This window comes from Ischnura elegans, chromosome 2 (assembly GCF_921293095.1).
Source record: "Ischnura elegans chromosome 2, ioIscEleg1.1, whole genome shotgun sequence".
Lineage (NCBI taxonomy): Eukaryota > Metazoa > Arthropoda > Insecta > Odonata > Coenagrionidae > Ischnura > Ischnura elegans.
The window spans coordinates 116,580,191-116,594,852 of record NC_060247.1 but is presented as its reverse complement, the minus strand read 5'-3'; the positions used below and the strand labels follow the sequence as shown (position 1 = coordinate 116,594,852).

At 39.3% G+C, this 14,662-nt stretch overlaps 1 protein-coding gene across 1 annotated transcript in view; it reads right to left on the bottom strand.

Moving 5' to 3' along the window:
* Positions 1-14,662, bottom strand: part of LOC124153241 (sortilin-related receptor-like) — a 161,762-nt gene that overhangs the window by 30,514 nt on the left and 116,586 nt on the right. The window contains exons 25-28 of the mRNA XM_046526340.1: positions 10,754-11,014; positions 10,503-10,548; positions 8,746-8,880; positions 2,514-2,641 (exon numbers count right to left, since the gene is read on the bottom strand). Of these exons, the coding sequence (XP_046382296.1) occupies positions 2,514-2,641; positions 8,746-8,880; positions 10,503-10,548; positions 10,754-11,014 (570 nt within the window). The remainder of the gene's footprint in view (positions 1-2,513; positions 2,642-8,745; positions 8,881-10,502; positions 10,549-10,753; positions 11,015-14,662) is intronic.

Here is a 14,662-nt window from a genome sequence, read left to right as displayed (position 1 = left end):
TTCTCCTTCACTGTTTTCTTTTTTCTTGAGGAAACATAACACTATTTCTGAACAAAAATATGCCTGACTGATGATTGATCCAATTACAGCTTCAAATTTACAAATGGATCCAATATACCGAAATTCTTAATACATTAAGTTACATATCAAGCCAACTCAAAGAATAACGCATTCTTTTTTGCCGATCATACAATCAAAACAACCTTACTTTCCCTTGGACAGTTCCTTTTGAATGCGAGGAAGGCAACTTGCGACTCTGTTTTCTCTCACACTACAAGGGATTCTTTAGTCATAATTGGGAAAAATCCCATTTGAGACAAAAGTATCAGTAAAAAATAACTTGAAATTATTTTCAAAATACAATAAGTGATACCTTGCAACTTCAATAACTTTTGCCAGGCCAACTACAACCCTTTCCACTAAACTCAAAGAGGTATCAGTTTTTTCAGATACTCATCCATAGACTGAAAATTTTCCCAAAGAAGATATCATTCTCCACAAATTAACCCCAAATCTTACTGGTTTTCCTCTTATAAACATTTTAACGGAATGGCGGCCAAAATATGGCATTATCTTCTCGTCAAAAGATAATTTATGAGAAATTGCATCAAACCGTAGAAATATTTGGTTGAGCTCGCAAAGTATGGACGTATCTTAGAAAACTTATCCCCCTTGTCCAAACTTCAGTTACCAACCAGGCGTATGAACATTTTAGGTTCAACAAAACGCTTCCGGGACATCGTTTGACGCACAAGAGGAACGCCTTTATCAGCGTCCTTACTCCAGTAATATTTTGTAGCTAAGGTGTGATAACCACTAAACATCAGAACGGAAGAAATACCACACTATTGTAATATTTTCTGAGAATTTCACGCACTATGATCACTGGCGATAGTGAGCAACTCAGGCTGCAAATGTGGGTTCAGGTCATTTGGAGGGAACAATTGTTCAACAGACAACCACAGATATAGTAACAGCAGATGGAACAGAACATTGCCCCTTCTAGATACCGTAATACCTATAAAGCCCTTTACCTGAGTCAATATACCAAGAAATATTTTTCTTGGAATCCCAGTGCATTCATCGTCACTCATAGTTCTCAAAACATTTCTTTCAAAATGGCCTGCGCCCTCATTTGGAGCCTTACCAGCTCATTATCGTCAGCGGCCAGTGGGCATGAATTTCTCAGAAAATACTGCGATAGTGTGATCCCTCTTATCTCTCCGTTCATTTTGTTCACTCGCCAACCCCCGCTGTGCACGGAGACCCATTGGTGCCGGGATATCCCCGCCCAGCCTAACTACGCATTTTACCCTCCCACTACCTTCCCTTTGAATCCTAGTCAAAAGCACCACGTAAATACGACTTTACCATCTATTTGCTAACCCTCACATACTCACTTGCTTTTAGCATACTTGCGTCAACTGTGGTAAGCAGATCGTTCTTACCTTAGGATGCCAGTATATCTTGGAATTGCAGACGCTGCAGAAATCTGGACATTTTTCTGGACAACTCTATAGCAAAGTTTTTATGCACTTTTTAGTGTAGGTCACAGTAAATTCCCACTTTAGCGCAAGTAAACGCTGATATAATCTTGCTCGATACGTGAAGTTAAAAACATCAAACAGTCACAACTCGGTGAAAACTCACCACCTGCCAAACATCCTAGTTTAAGGACCCTTCAACACTTATGTAGGTATATATTTAGGACTAAAATACAGTGCAATTGCCTAAAACTAAAGTTTCACCATAAAAAAGGTAACATATTCTTGATAAGCATTTAATTTTTCAGTCGAAAAAGAAACACACTAAACGACTACCGCCGCGGCGCGCCGTTAACCTAGATTACCGGGGTTCTCCCAACGTTGCGTGAACGCAACACTTCCTTTATTCTTAATTAATTTAAAAACCACTAAGTCAAATTCACCCAAATTGTTGCAATGGCCTAGAATACAAATGCATCATTGTATTTGCAGAGAGATATAGTCATTGAGTGCCTCAGATTTAACATAATATGTAAACTTAGAAGATAGCCCTGAAAAACGACTTACATATAAATGAAAAGGTCATTGTAAAAACAAAAGTTATTAAATTTCTTCCGTAAAAAAATTTATAACGTTTTAAAAAGCATTGAACTACCTATGTTAAAAATATTAACTATTTATCAACAACAAATACGGAGAAAAAAAATCGCAAAGTTTGCGTTGCGTTCACGCAACGTTGGGAAGAAATGGGTTAAGTCCCTTGTCTTACGATAAGCTGCTCGTCACTTTTTTTCCGTAAGAAAACCATAAGAAACATAAAACGATCTTACTTTGTGCTATCTGGGAAATTGATTTTTTAACATATTCTACAATTTAAGTTACACTCAAGTGTGATAATTACACCTCTGGGTACAATCAATACACTCCTGCGAATAATTTGGCAATGCATTCAGCCTTCTGAAACAAATGAGCATGCAACACTCAAGCTCACAACACAAGACAATCAACTCCATCTGCATTCTGTCTCACCGTGAACTGCCATGATTGGCAGGTGTTTTTCTTGCAGTCTGATTCATCGGAGCCATCAACGCAGTCTGCTTCGCCATCACAGCGCCACATCATCGGTATGCAGCGTTTACCACAGCTGAACTCACCAGCTGCAAGATGGAGGGGAGGGATTATCACACAGAAGCATAGACAACTACGCCATACTTGCAAGAGGGCAAAATCCACGTTGCCTTTTCATCGAATATTAAAAAAATACTAATTTTTAGGCAGATGATTACCACAATTATTCAACCATTAAAGGTACGTTTTCATGAATGCGTCTGGAGGGCATTCCTGCACTATTCTTCGCGAGGACTGTTCTCATGAAAGCGAACCTATATGCGTAGGCGAACCTATAGGTTCCTATATAGTTCTGTTATAGCCTCCTAAGCGTATACGCTTAGCGTAGCCTCCTAAGCGTATAAGCAATAAAAAAGTCTGCAGTTAACACTAATAACTATCAATAAGCCTTAATATCACCTTTGCTTACAGCGAATTTCAATTTGGCAGCCCCTAGCTCATTACTGCCCAGAAAGACAGGCAACACCAGCGCCACTATGTTGGGTTGGCAGTTGGACCCATAGAGGTTACTGGAGGGGGCGCGCCCTATCCTTTCCAATAGCGGGAAGTGAAGCCAGGGGGCGTGGCCAAATTGCGCATTTAGCCATGATGCGCTGCCCTGCTATTACACAGAGTCCTACGGGGCAACGACAAATTTTTGCTTTTAACTCATTAAATAATACCTTTAGGCATTTTTCGCGAAAGGTACGATGAAAATAAATAGTAATACATGCCCAAAGAATAAATTTTTGCTGGATCATAGCCTCTATGGTTGGACCACTGGGGCTCCGAAAAAAATCAAAACAAAAGAGGTTTTCTATACGGTATATCGCAGATATGTCGCCCCCTAGGTACTAGCACAATCTGATTTGTGTACGAAGGCGCAGTCAAAATTGTGTCGTGTAAAGTGATGAATTGCTGTGTATCCCATGTGCTTGTAGAATTGTTCACTTCCACAGATTTCATCTCTAGTATGTCATATTCAAATTGTTATTGATGTATTTCTTATACCAGTTATTGTATCAATAAATCCAATGTCCACTGAAGTAAGTTTCGGAGATCATTATTCTTACCAACCACAAGATCGCCAGTTGACTTTGTACATTAATCTTGTATTATGGTTACTAGTTTAGTTACCTGGGGAAGTTCATCAGGATGATTTTCCTACATTCATTGCTTTTAAGTTTCTCGCAATTTTAGTAGCATTATTAAGCCTGAATAGCACGCCCTATCGTGACGCGCCAAAAAAAGTATGGAACGCGCGCCGAGATGTGCATTCACACTTCGCGGCAGCCTTGGACCACTGGCAAGGATGGCACTGATGTATCAAAACCTATACGTATTATACTTATGGACATGTCGCCCCCTTGCTTATACGTGTCCCGTGTAAAACGACCTAGAGAGTTTTTTTGGAGAGTGATTGCGACGATATTTAAAATACATATTACTTAATGCTTGTACACATTTTTTTACAGTTGGTTATTCGGCGGTGCTGAGACCTCGCTCGCTAACCTAAGTCTGATTGTTAATTTATACAATGCCGTATAGCATACAGCGACAGGTAACGTTGCTCTAGCTTTCCATAAGTCTAAAGTCAAATTTAGGGCGCCGACATAACTACAACGTGGCTGCACTTTCCACTTTCAGACCCAACACGGGAAAAGATGGAGGGGGATTTACTATTATAAAAGTTCCCACATATAAGGCGTAGCCTATTAGCGACGAATCCAGCGAAAGAGGACGGTGGGAACTACTTCCCTCTCCCAGTGTCATCTTCCTCCCATTCCTCATCCACTGGGCCTCAAGAGGAACGTAAAATGGGATCGCGCAGAGCGTACTCAAGGCCATTAATCACGTATTTGCTAGGACATGACTGCCTTTAGGTGTTGTAGATATGACACATCTTTTATTTTTTGTTAAATAAACAGATAATATAAAACATGCTAGTTAATGCTTGCTCAAAAATGGATCACCCTCGAGAAATATCTGTCGTAATACCGAGCGTGCACAGTGGTAAGAACTTTTTTACCTTGCTATATCTGATTTATTTCTCATGTCAAACATAAGCCGTTTGGCAGTACAAAGACTATCACTCGATAAAATGCGATTCTAGTATAATTTCCCTTTCATTGCTGGCGGAGTTTGATAATGAAAAACCACAACTGGCTTTAATTTGAATTCCCCCGAGGTTATATCACAAATCAACAACGTGGAACTGTTTTAAAATGCCATTAAACCTGACTAAGGGGAAAAATGAAGAAAACGAGATGGCATTCTATTTCAGAACAATCCCGGCTCGTCAACATTAAAAACTAGTTGAGGGGGAAAGGAGCCACTTTCAATGTTTTAGATTTTGCTTAAAATTCTGCAACCAACCAGAGCTTCCGTGAAATGTATGGGACCAATCACCACCCTCATCTTCTTTTATGGATTGAGATAAAGCCACTACTTTTGCACATGTGACTGCCTGTGATAGAGAAACATCATATCACCGTTTATGATAAATCAAAGTAATTAGAGGTCTTTCCGTTTTTTTTCAGCAATGAACTTAGCGTACGTGTTGACCACTTGGCTGATGTCACTGACGTTTTATCCTTGTCCTTATTCAAAATAATAGCGGGTTGTCGGCGTCGTGAGCTCAAACCTAGCGCGCAATTGCTTAGACGGTCTCTATTTTTACAGCAATAGATCACTTTCGATTTCCTTTCTAGGTTTTTCCTCGTCCTTGATAAAATATTTATTTTTCTCTCCGCATTCATATTTTCAGCCATTGTTCAACTTGATTTTACTCCGTATGGCACTATCAAAATCACTCTCTACCAGTGGCGCAGCAAGGGGGGAGTTTTGGGGAATAAACCCCCCTCAGAGCTCGGGGAAGTTTTTAAGTTAAATCTATTTTACTTAATTGGATTAATATTACGATATTACTTATAGAATACTGTAAGGATTAATAAAAAAAATCTGTCAGAAGGCCGTAACACACACCGTTTTGAACCATTTATCTTATTTGTTTGTGGGGGAGGGTCCCCGCACCTCCCGCTTACCCTGGCAGAAATGCTATACCCCCTGGCCCCTAAATATTAGCTGCGCCTGAAACCCCCCACTAGCCTTAATTCCTAGCTGCGCCCCCGCATGCGTTCTACCTCTCACTGTATTCCGGAGACGCACAGTGCCTACAACTGCAGGCAGTGAATGAAGTTAATGTGTTTGAGACTGTCTTTAGAACCATTTTACGTGTTGATCGTGTTGATGCTATTCATACAAAACTCGGCCACCGCTACCGTATTTATAAACAAAGCCATTGATGATAAGAAAAGAATTGAACACTCATTAAATGGACAGTAAATTGAATCAAACCACGATACATATTTGGATTCCCCAATATCTTAGAAAATATCTTCAGGCAGAGGCGGATACAAGACAGGGACCAGGGGGAGGGCTGAGTGGGGATGGAAATTCGGGCAGTAGTAAGGGTTGGAAAGAAATTAAAAATTAAGGCTGTAGCCCACTTGGCCCCACCCCCCCAAAGATTCGCCACTGTCTCCAGATAATTTGAGATTGGACAAACTTGGCGATTTTATTCTTGACCCCGAACTCGAAAAATGCCATCCCCTTCAATTGAAAATAATACTGTACTAGCAAAAACCTTATCAACCCTCCTGGGTCCTTTGAAGTCAATGGGGATGCTAGTATTTATGCCCCTAGGAAAGGGACAGAGATTGGCAAGGAACAGAAATATCCTCATCCACCTGGATAATGCCAGCTGGCACATACTGTGACGGCAGCGTTTGGCAGCTTTTTCTTCTGTATTTCAATTCAAGGTTTCTTTCTCATTACAAGAGGTATGAGTTTCCTCTCCGGATTATTTGTCGTGCATATTCTTTGTTTCCTTTTTAGAAATAAGTGTCGAAGTGTTGATACGTTTTTTTTAAAATGTGATGTGATTCGAAAGTGCACGCTAACCGCACGAAGAAATACTTAGGTGATATAGATGGCACTGAAATACAAGTGTGATATAGGTGGCACTGAGAGGCAATAATGTGTTTCCCCCCTTCCCTCGCCTGGGGCAGAAGCATAGCAGGATTTTGAGGAGAAGCCGCTGACATGAGGAGGTTTATTATTATTATTATTATTATTATATTATATTATATTACTATTATATTATTGTTATTATTATATGTATTATATGTATAGTATTATTATTATATTATTATATGGGCGGTTTTTTTAAGGTTAAAAAATTTCATCACCACCTTGTTTTATTCATCATTTTTTCTTTCATTTTTTTTCTATTTTCATTTATTAATTTTTTCGCTTAACGTCTCTTCCATCGCCCTTCCACTCTCCGAGGGGGAGGGCCGCACACAGGGGACGTCCGCCGAAGGGGCTGGTTACCGCAACCTTGGACCCCATCCCTCCGCGCATGTGGCCCCCTCCTCCGAGTGGCGATGCCTGAGTAAGGTTTCGGCTTTATTATTAATTTTTTTTTCTTTTATGGCTCTATCTTCATTTTTAAAGTCATGTCCCCTGATTCCGCCTTTTCCACTTCGCAAAGGACGCCGCCCTGACACCAAATGTCAATGAAAGATTTCATGTCGCACTTGAATTTACGGTATAGATATTTCCTCCTGATTCTTCCTTCAATTCGATGACTTGAGGACGTGTTTAGTTGGATTCCAGAGCTAGACCAGAGAGACGGGTCAGATCACGACAGTCGCCCAGCAGAGGGGAGATAGGAGGCCGGGTCTTTTGATCCCACAGGAGCTGCACACCTGGGCTTCCATCAAGGATTGCCGAAGGAGACAGGCCAAGTAATCGGCACATCACTCGCGGATACAGTAGGGGGACGCGGGGCCACCCCCACCCCTTGATGGACTACCAATATTGCCAAACATTGCAGAATCACAACTATAACTTATTTATGTCATAAGATGGCATTTTCTGGTATGTGTGTATATTCTCTTGAATTCCATTTCCTTAAACTCTGCATGTGACTTGATCATTTTCTGTTACGATAAGAGTAAAGTTAACTCAAGATATCTTTTGCGCCCCCATTGAATTTTTTCTGTATCAGCTACTGCGGTCCACTAACTTTACTACTTCGCAGCCAAAGAGCCCACTCCTGGGAGCCTGACGTGGCCCATGAGTACATTTCGCCTACAGCACCACCCTTGTCATCAGTGACGTAAGACCGGAAGTTTTCCTACCATCTGACGATCCCCCCACCTGTCCCCTTGTTTCTATCAGTGAATAAGTTTGAAAAATGTACAAAGAAAGACTGAAGTTTCGTTTCGCCACCTTCAAAAAGTTTCCTTTTGCAATGGGTTTACGATATTTTAATATTTATATGAAAAGACTCACACCTTGATCGTAAAGTTTTATTCTTGCTGATGTCTGCAAATTCTCATTTTTAAACGGTAATTTGTTTTTTATGGTCATGCATTTCTTTTGCGTCAATTTGAGTAAATTTGGGTACCCTACTAACTATGCGTGGAAATAAATCTTGGTCGTAAGATTGTAATTTTTGCGGTGCATAGTTTGCATCAAGGTGGATATAGGTTCCCTTTTCCCCTGCTACCGTTTCCGGTATCTCTTTCGTTAATCAAATGCTACCCGCTTGTTTTCCTGCATCGCCCAGCCCTGAGATCACATGTGTAAGACGCCCGTCACAATACATTCAGAAAGACTGGAACGAGTGAATTCTTTTACTTCCTCCTAATACGCCAAGTAAAGCTCAATCATTGAATGAGGGAATGATCCAAAATTTTTAGGTTATATGTAGGACGAGACTTATGCACTACTATCTGTGGTGTATCAGTAAGTACACATTTTTCACTGACAAGCCAATGTGGAATTTTCCTACTTTCAATGACGAATTCACCACATCTTTCATGCTAAAGATTTAGGACCTAAGCTTGCTTATTTGCTTGATGGTTATTTTCATTTGATCATCATGACACAAAATGTCCTGAAGTTCATGGAGGAAATTCCCTAACTTTACCCTAATTCTCTGATTTCCCCGACTAGTGACAACAATGAGAGGCTTTTCTATAATAGTATGGAACACAGACTAGTCTTGTAGCGAGCAAACATATAAGATTTAATCAACAACAAAAACTCTGTGGAGTGATTTCGAGGTTGGGTAGTTACTCACGCTTGCAGGCGGGAGTGGGGCAGGCCGCTTCGTCTGATCCGTCATCGCAATCGTTGTCCATGTCGCACACCCATTTTTTTGGGATGCACCTCCCGTTGGCACAAGTGAAATGCTGGTCTTTGCATGTAGCATGCGCTGCAAAGGAGGAGGGAAGCAACAAGAAGGTCATAAACTGCACTCAAAACTCGAATGGAGCATCACTCGAAAAAGAAGAGCAAACCGAAAAGATCGACTCTGTGGTGACATGTGATTCTTCTTTCACTAAAGGTGATAATAATTGAATGAGGTTGGAATTGGGTGAGGTGGGAGTAATTCATGATAAAGAATTAATTGCTCCATAACATCCAGAAAATTTTCAACATGCCCACTTCCACACGTTCGGTCTGATAAGGAACTACTTATTAAACTATCTTTGGATACATGTTTTCATACTAGCTTAAAAGTTTTGTTCATTACTTTTAAGCCAGTAAGGAAAGATGTTAAATTTTAAAAGTAAATTAATTATATATAATATGCTTTAATATCTACCACTGTATTGTTTATTTGCATAAAATTCTCATGCATAAAAAATGAATAAGATAAAGGGCACTTCAAAAAATAAACTACCTAAGTTAATATGCTACAGCAGTACTTACGAAATAAACATACGAAAAATTGTTAATGGTATTAATTGGGTTTACTTCAAAAGATAAATACCAGTTTATATAGTCACTTAAGTTTCCATGACATTTTAATTAATACCTTTTTATGATATCATAGTAAGGCTTCTGCAAAATGACCTGACACATAGATTGGTCTTGTTGAGAGCAGTGTTCTTGTCCAGTGATTATGATAAACTCTGTTTCCATGTATCTTTCCCAAATTATATTTTTACATGCATTTAAGCTAAAAATACGTAGATAAGTGAAATTAGAAGAATATTTAACTCGTTACAAATTGGTGGGATAACTATTGCCATTTCATGAATGGAAACAATCGCTTTGACACAGGATTAACTTCTTAAAACGATTTAAGTTTTACTCCCACAACAATGCAATTTCTTACTATCATTGAATGAGCATTTTTTTAAGCATTCCCCTCCTGTAATTTGGTCTCATTTTCCGCTACGGTACCTAATTTTGCCTTATATTAAAGCTCTTGATGTTTTGCCTACAGGATTGAAGGGGGAAATGACTAAACAAGCGGAGGAGAACAGGAATAATTTTGCGGAATTGAGAGAGAAATTTGATAACTTAGCGAAATGAAGGGAGCAATGATTGCTGCGATTGATAAGCAAGCAGAGAAACTTGATAAGCAAGCAAAGAAACTTGATAAGCAAGCAGAGACATTTTATAAGCAAGCGGAGGAGATGAGTAGTAACTTGGCGGAATTGAGAGAGGAGATGACTGACAAATTTAACAGGCAAGCGGAAGAGATTAAAAACAATTGGGTGACGGTTAAAGAGGAGATTAATGAATTAGGGAGGAAGTGAAAGGACTCGTACGGAATTAGAAAGCAGTATCATTGAGAAAATAATAGACGATGTCAAAGGGCTAATGAGGGTACGAGTTGAAGAAGTTAATATAGAATTAACAGATGGTGTAGATGAGAAACTAGATGAGGTGAAGTGAGAGATGACGAATGTAGTTGAGGAGAGATAAGAGGGTGTGACGGACACTACTGTGCAGAAGGGGAATAGATTAGATGAAGTGACGAATGAGATCTCAAACATTCGACCATGTGGAACGAATAGTACAGCTAGTTTAAGTTTCCCTTACCCTTCATCACCATCAGCTGCTGGTGACTGCCGATCAGAATATTTACCTGAAAACGATACGGTTAGGGTGTTAATGGTATGTAAAGACCAACCCTTAAGTCCATGATTATACACACACAATATGAAATGTTTGAGTAATTGCTGATCACCACACAATGCGACGCGATTAGGAAATCCTAATCCTAGCAATATTTTAAGCATAAAATAGACATTATAGTATTGATCCTTGAATTACACTTTTGAAGAGCATACCACTGAAATTATCTCGCCGTCATGAGTAGACGCTCTTTTAAAGCGCTCTAGCTGCGACTCGATGTTGTACCCGTTCATGGGGCCACCATCCACAGAAGTGTCTCTATTGAATATAAGACTTCGACCATGGTTGACCTTCGTGTCTTTCACATACAAATATTTACTCCTCGGTCCTTGTAAATCTGCTACTACCGACAATAACTCAATTGCCAAGAGGATGAAAATATATATCAACCTCCCGGGGGAAGCCATTTTTCCCGACTAAACACGACTAAATACACTAACGCGGCTCACAACTTCGGCGACAGAAAACTTTAAACTTCAAGCCGTCACAACCACTACTTTTCCGCAGCGCATGATCATCACATGGAAGAGGAAGGAAGACTGATATGACGATCAAGCGGATGACTGAAGTGAAGTCTGAACACCAGTTATCTCGAGTCATTGACATGTTATCATCAAGGTCAATTAGTTGCTTACAATGCTATGATCGGTGATAATGGGGGCTTACTGGTGAAAAACTTTTCCTTATAGTGTCGTTATGTATAATAGAGTAAGTATGTTCTTAAGGGCTCACGGTAATTGCGGAGATGGCATCGGGAGATTTAATTCTCAAAGGGGCCTGTTACGAACGACACGGTGTACAGTGGTCCGAAATCGGAAAAAAGCAGGACATAAGTCCAGAATTGCTTTTTTTGAGGTAGAGACTTGAAACTTAGTGCATATTCTCACAATTTGTTGGTGATCATGAAACTATAAGTCATTTTTCATTGATCCAACCGGCTAAGATACAGAGGAGCAAACATGACCAAATTTCCAAATCACGCCCGCTCTCGTATTTCTTCGAAAAACTACAGCGTTAAGGTGGTGCCAAAGTTTCGGAAGGATTTTAATGAGATAAAAAACATTACATTCCAATAATACTGTACTTTATCTACATAATAAAATATTTTTAATATTTGGGTTAATAGTGGTGTGGTATAATGACGAATAATGGCGGACATTTTTTTTGGCCAAACGTGACACAAAGTGGATGATATCTTTAGTTAGAGAAAAAGTTAGTTACTTCTCCTATTTTTCATCAGAGGTAATTATTTACTAGATATAATTTAAGAATATAAAACAAAAATCTTGGAAAAAGCTTGCGGCCGCGAAAATGAACGTAATTTTTCGATCGCACTTCACGTCTTGGTTTCGCGACGCGGGAGCTCATAGTCTCTGTGATACTGTTTCATATTTCACGTTCTTAGGAACTTAATTGTTTCAAATTAAAATGGAATTCAATATCATTTTTATAATCATCACGTTTAACTTACAAACTAGGGCGCAACCAGATTCAAAATTCCTTGGTGGGGGGGCAAGCCATGGTTGTTCGTGTTATAGGTAAGATGGAAAATGTGAATGAAACCAACATTTTATAGAAACTGTAACAGCTCTTTATAAGGGCTTAAAATTTCTTTACTTGAAAAAATATTATTTTCCTTGCAGGCATTTGCGATTTTTTCTCCTAGAGGGCGGGGGTGGGGCTGCTGCCCCCTCCTGCCCTCGCTGGGTACGCCCATGCTTATATTCACAGATCTCGCTATGATTAAATCATCTATTTATTCACTGTTTTTAAGCCTTATATTATCCTACGCAAGTCGCACAGGTGATTTTTCTCGCTATTATTCGCTGATACGGTTAATATACTTGAATATACAAACTTCAAGACTTGCAGGATCAAACAAGCTTTATTATGAAATGTCACCTTTAACGTGAATAACGAAGGTGAATACGCAAATGTCAATCTTTACATTACTTTCAGACATTTATACATAGCTAAATGGCACAGGTTACAAACCAATCACGATAGAGCCCTGATAATTACCGGTCTTGGCAGACATGTTTCAGTCTTGTCAAACCTGATTTCATAACAACCACTGACTCTGTGATTATCAGGAGTACATTAACGCCATTTGTCACTTTGAAAATAACACTATTTTGGCACAAAGGATGTTTGTAGAAATCTCCAAGCAGCGAGCAAAAATTGTATTCACCTTACAATACAAGCAAACGTAGTCCTATATGACGAAATTTCCGGTACCTATGAAGAAATGGTTGAAGTCATTGCATATAAAAGCATATTGAACATAAGAAAGCATCAAAAAATTTCTATGTGAATAAATGAATGAGGAGCTGTCTGTAAAAACAACTTACCCTAACATACGCACCTCCAACGGCCGTGGTTCAGACTGCTAAAAGGATGTTATTTAGGTTTTATAAAAGTTTTTGTTTCAATACACGTTAATAATAGTTCTATATTTTATGCCCCTGCTCAGATATTAATAATAAATATTACAAACTGTGAAGGCTTCCGATTCTCTCTCGTCGGATATTTTGCTTTAAAAACACCAGCTCGACCTGAAAACGGTAAACGAACGTCCTCCACTAAGGGGTCGCACTCATTAGGGCAGGGTATCCGGCTGTGGTATCACTCCGACCCCTAGCCGTAGTGTAGCTCCGACCGGCGCACAGTGGGGCCAAATCTATAAAAGGTGGCCATAATAAAAAAAAGTTCGGGGTTATGATTTCTTTTTACATGGTTGGGAAGACATTTTTTTGAGCTGCTGAGAAATAAGTTCCAGAAGCAGGTAAGTGTGCAATTCTTCGTAAAAATCACTTTCAAAGTGACAAGTGCGCTGCTGGGATACATAGCCTCCCTCTCGCTTCGAAATACCCTCATCTTCTAGACTCCTCCTCAGCTACCCAATTGGCTAAATTTTAAATTTAAAAAATATAATGAACGCAGAAATGTGCATAGATAAAAAATATTGCTTTACCATAACATTAAAACAAAATTAAAATTATTATGAACATAAATATTAATCAATAAATTGCACAACTTTTATTAAAAAATAAAAATACGAACATCATGAAGTTATATAGCAGTGCTTTGCTATGCTCTTATATAGTTATAATATTGTCGCCACAACTCTCGGCTATCAAAATAAAAAAATTGATCGCCCCAACCCGCCCCTTCGTGAAATAATAAAGAAATACGTAAGTAACCTCAAACCGTATGGACGCCGAAGCGCGCAGCTCGTTGACACCTTGCATGCAGGAGGGAGCACTTACTTTATAATCAGCGTAACAAAATGAGTTCTTTTGCAATGAATTGACGCAACAAAAACTCAAGACAAAGTATATACAAAGTTGATGCAAAAATATCTCGTCCAGTAAGGATCCCTAATGTAGTTTAACCACGTTGCATGCATGAATCCGAAATTTCGAATGCTGCTTGCAAGTGGCTTTCAGAATGTTAGTTTAAACCTGGCAGATCTGCAATACAAACGCTAAAAATTTGGTGGAGGAGCCTAAGAAGGAGAAGGACTTGAAAAGGAGCTTAGTTTAAACCGACCAAAGCAGGTGTATGGTAGTAGTAATGACGACAACACAGCTGGAGAACTCTGAAATTTCCGCCAATATAACAGGCCTCAATTTGGAGCTTCTTCAGAGATTTAATACTGTTTTACAAGCTCTCTTCTGGCTATAGAATAACTATACATATCTGCGAAGTGTACTCTATCTATACAGAACGGCTATTGTTGAATTATATCATTGGTTTTGCATGCCAACAATGTTAATCCTAAATACTTTTGCACGAAAGGAATGCCGTACAAAATTCATTGTTACCAATCGGAAACATGTCAGAGGAACGCGGGAAGCGTACAACAAATTGTTGAGGAAATTCAGGGAAGATTATACCCGAAAGTGCTCCAGGAAAAAACTGTAGTGACTTGTTCGTGAGATTGATGTTACATTCCGACTCGATTATTGTTAGTCAGATTGTGATGCGGTCCAAGTCATCGACAGTTTTATGTTTTGGAGCCATGAATATTTTGTATGACTCCTACGTGATAGAATCAGGAT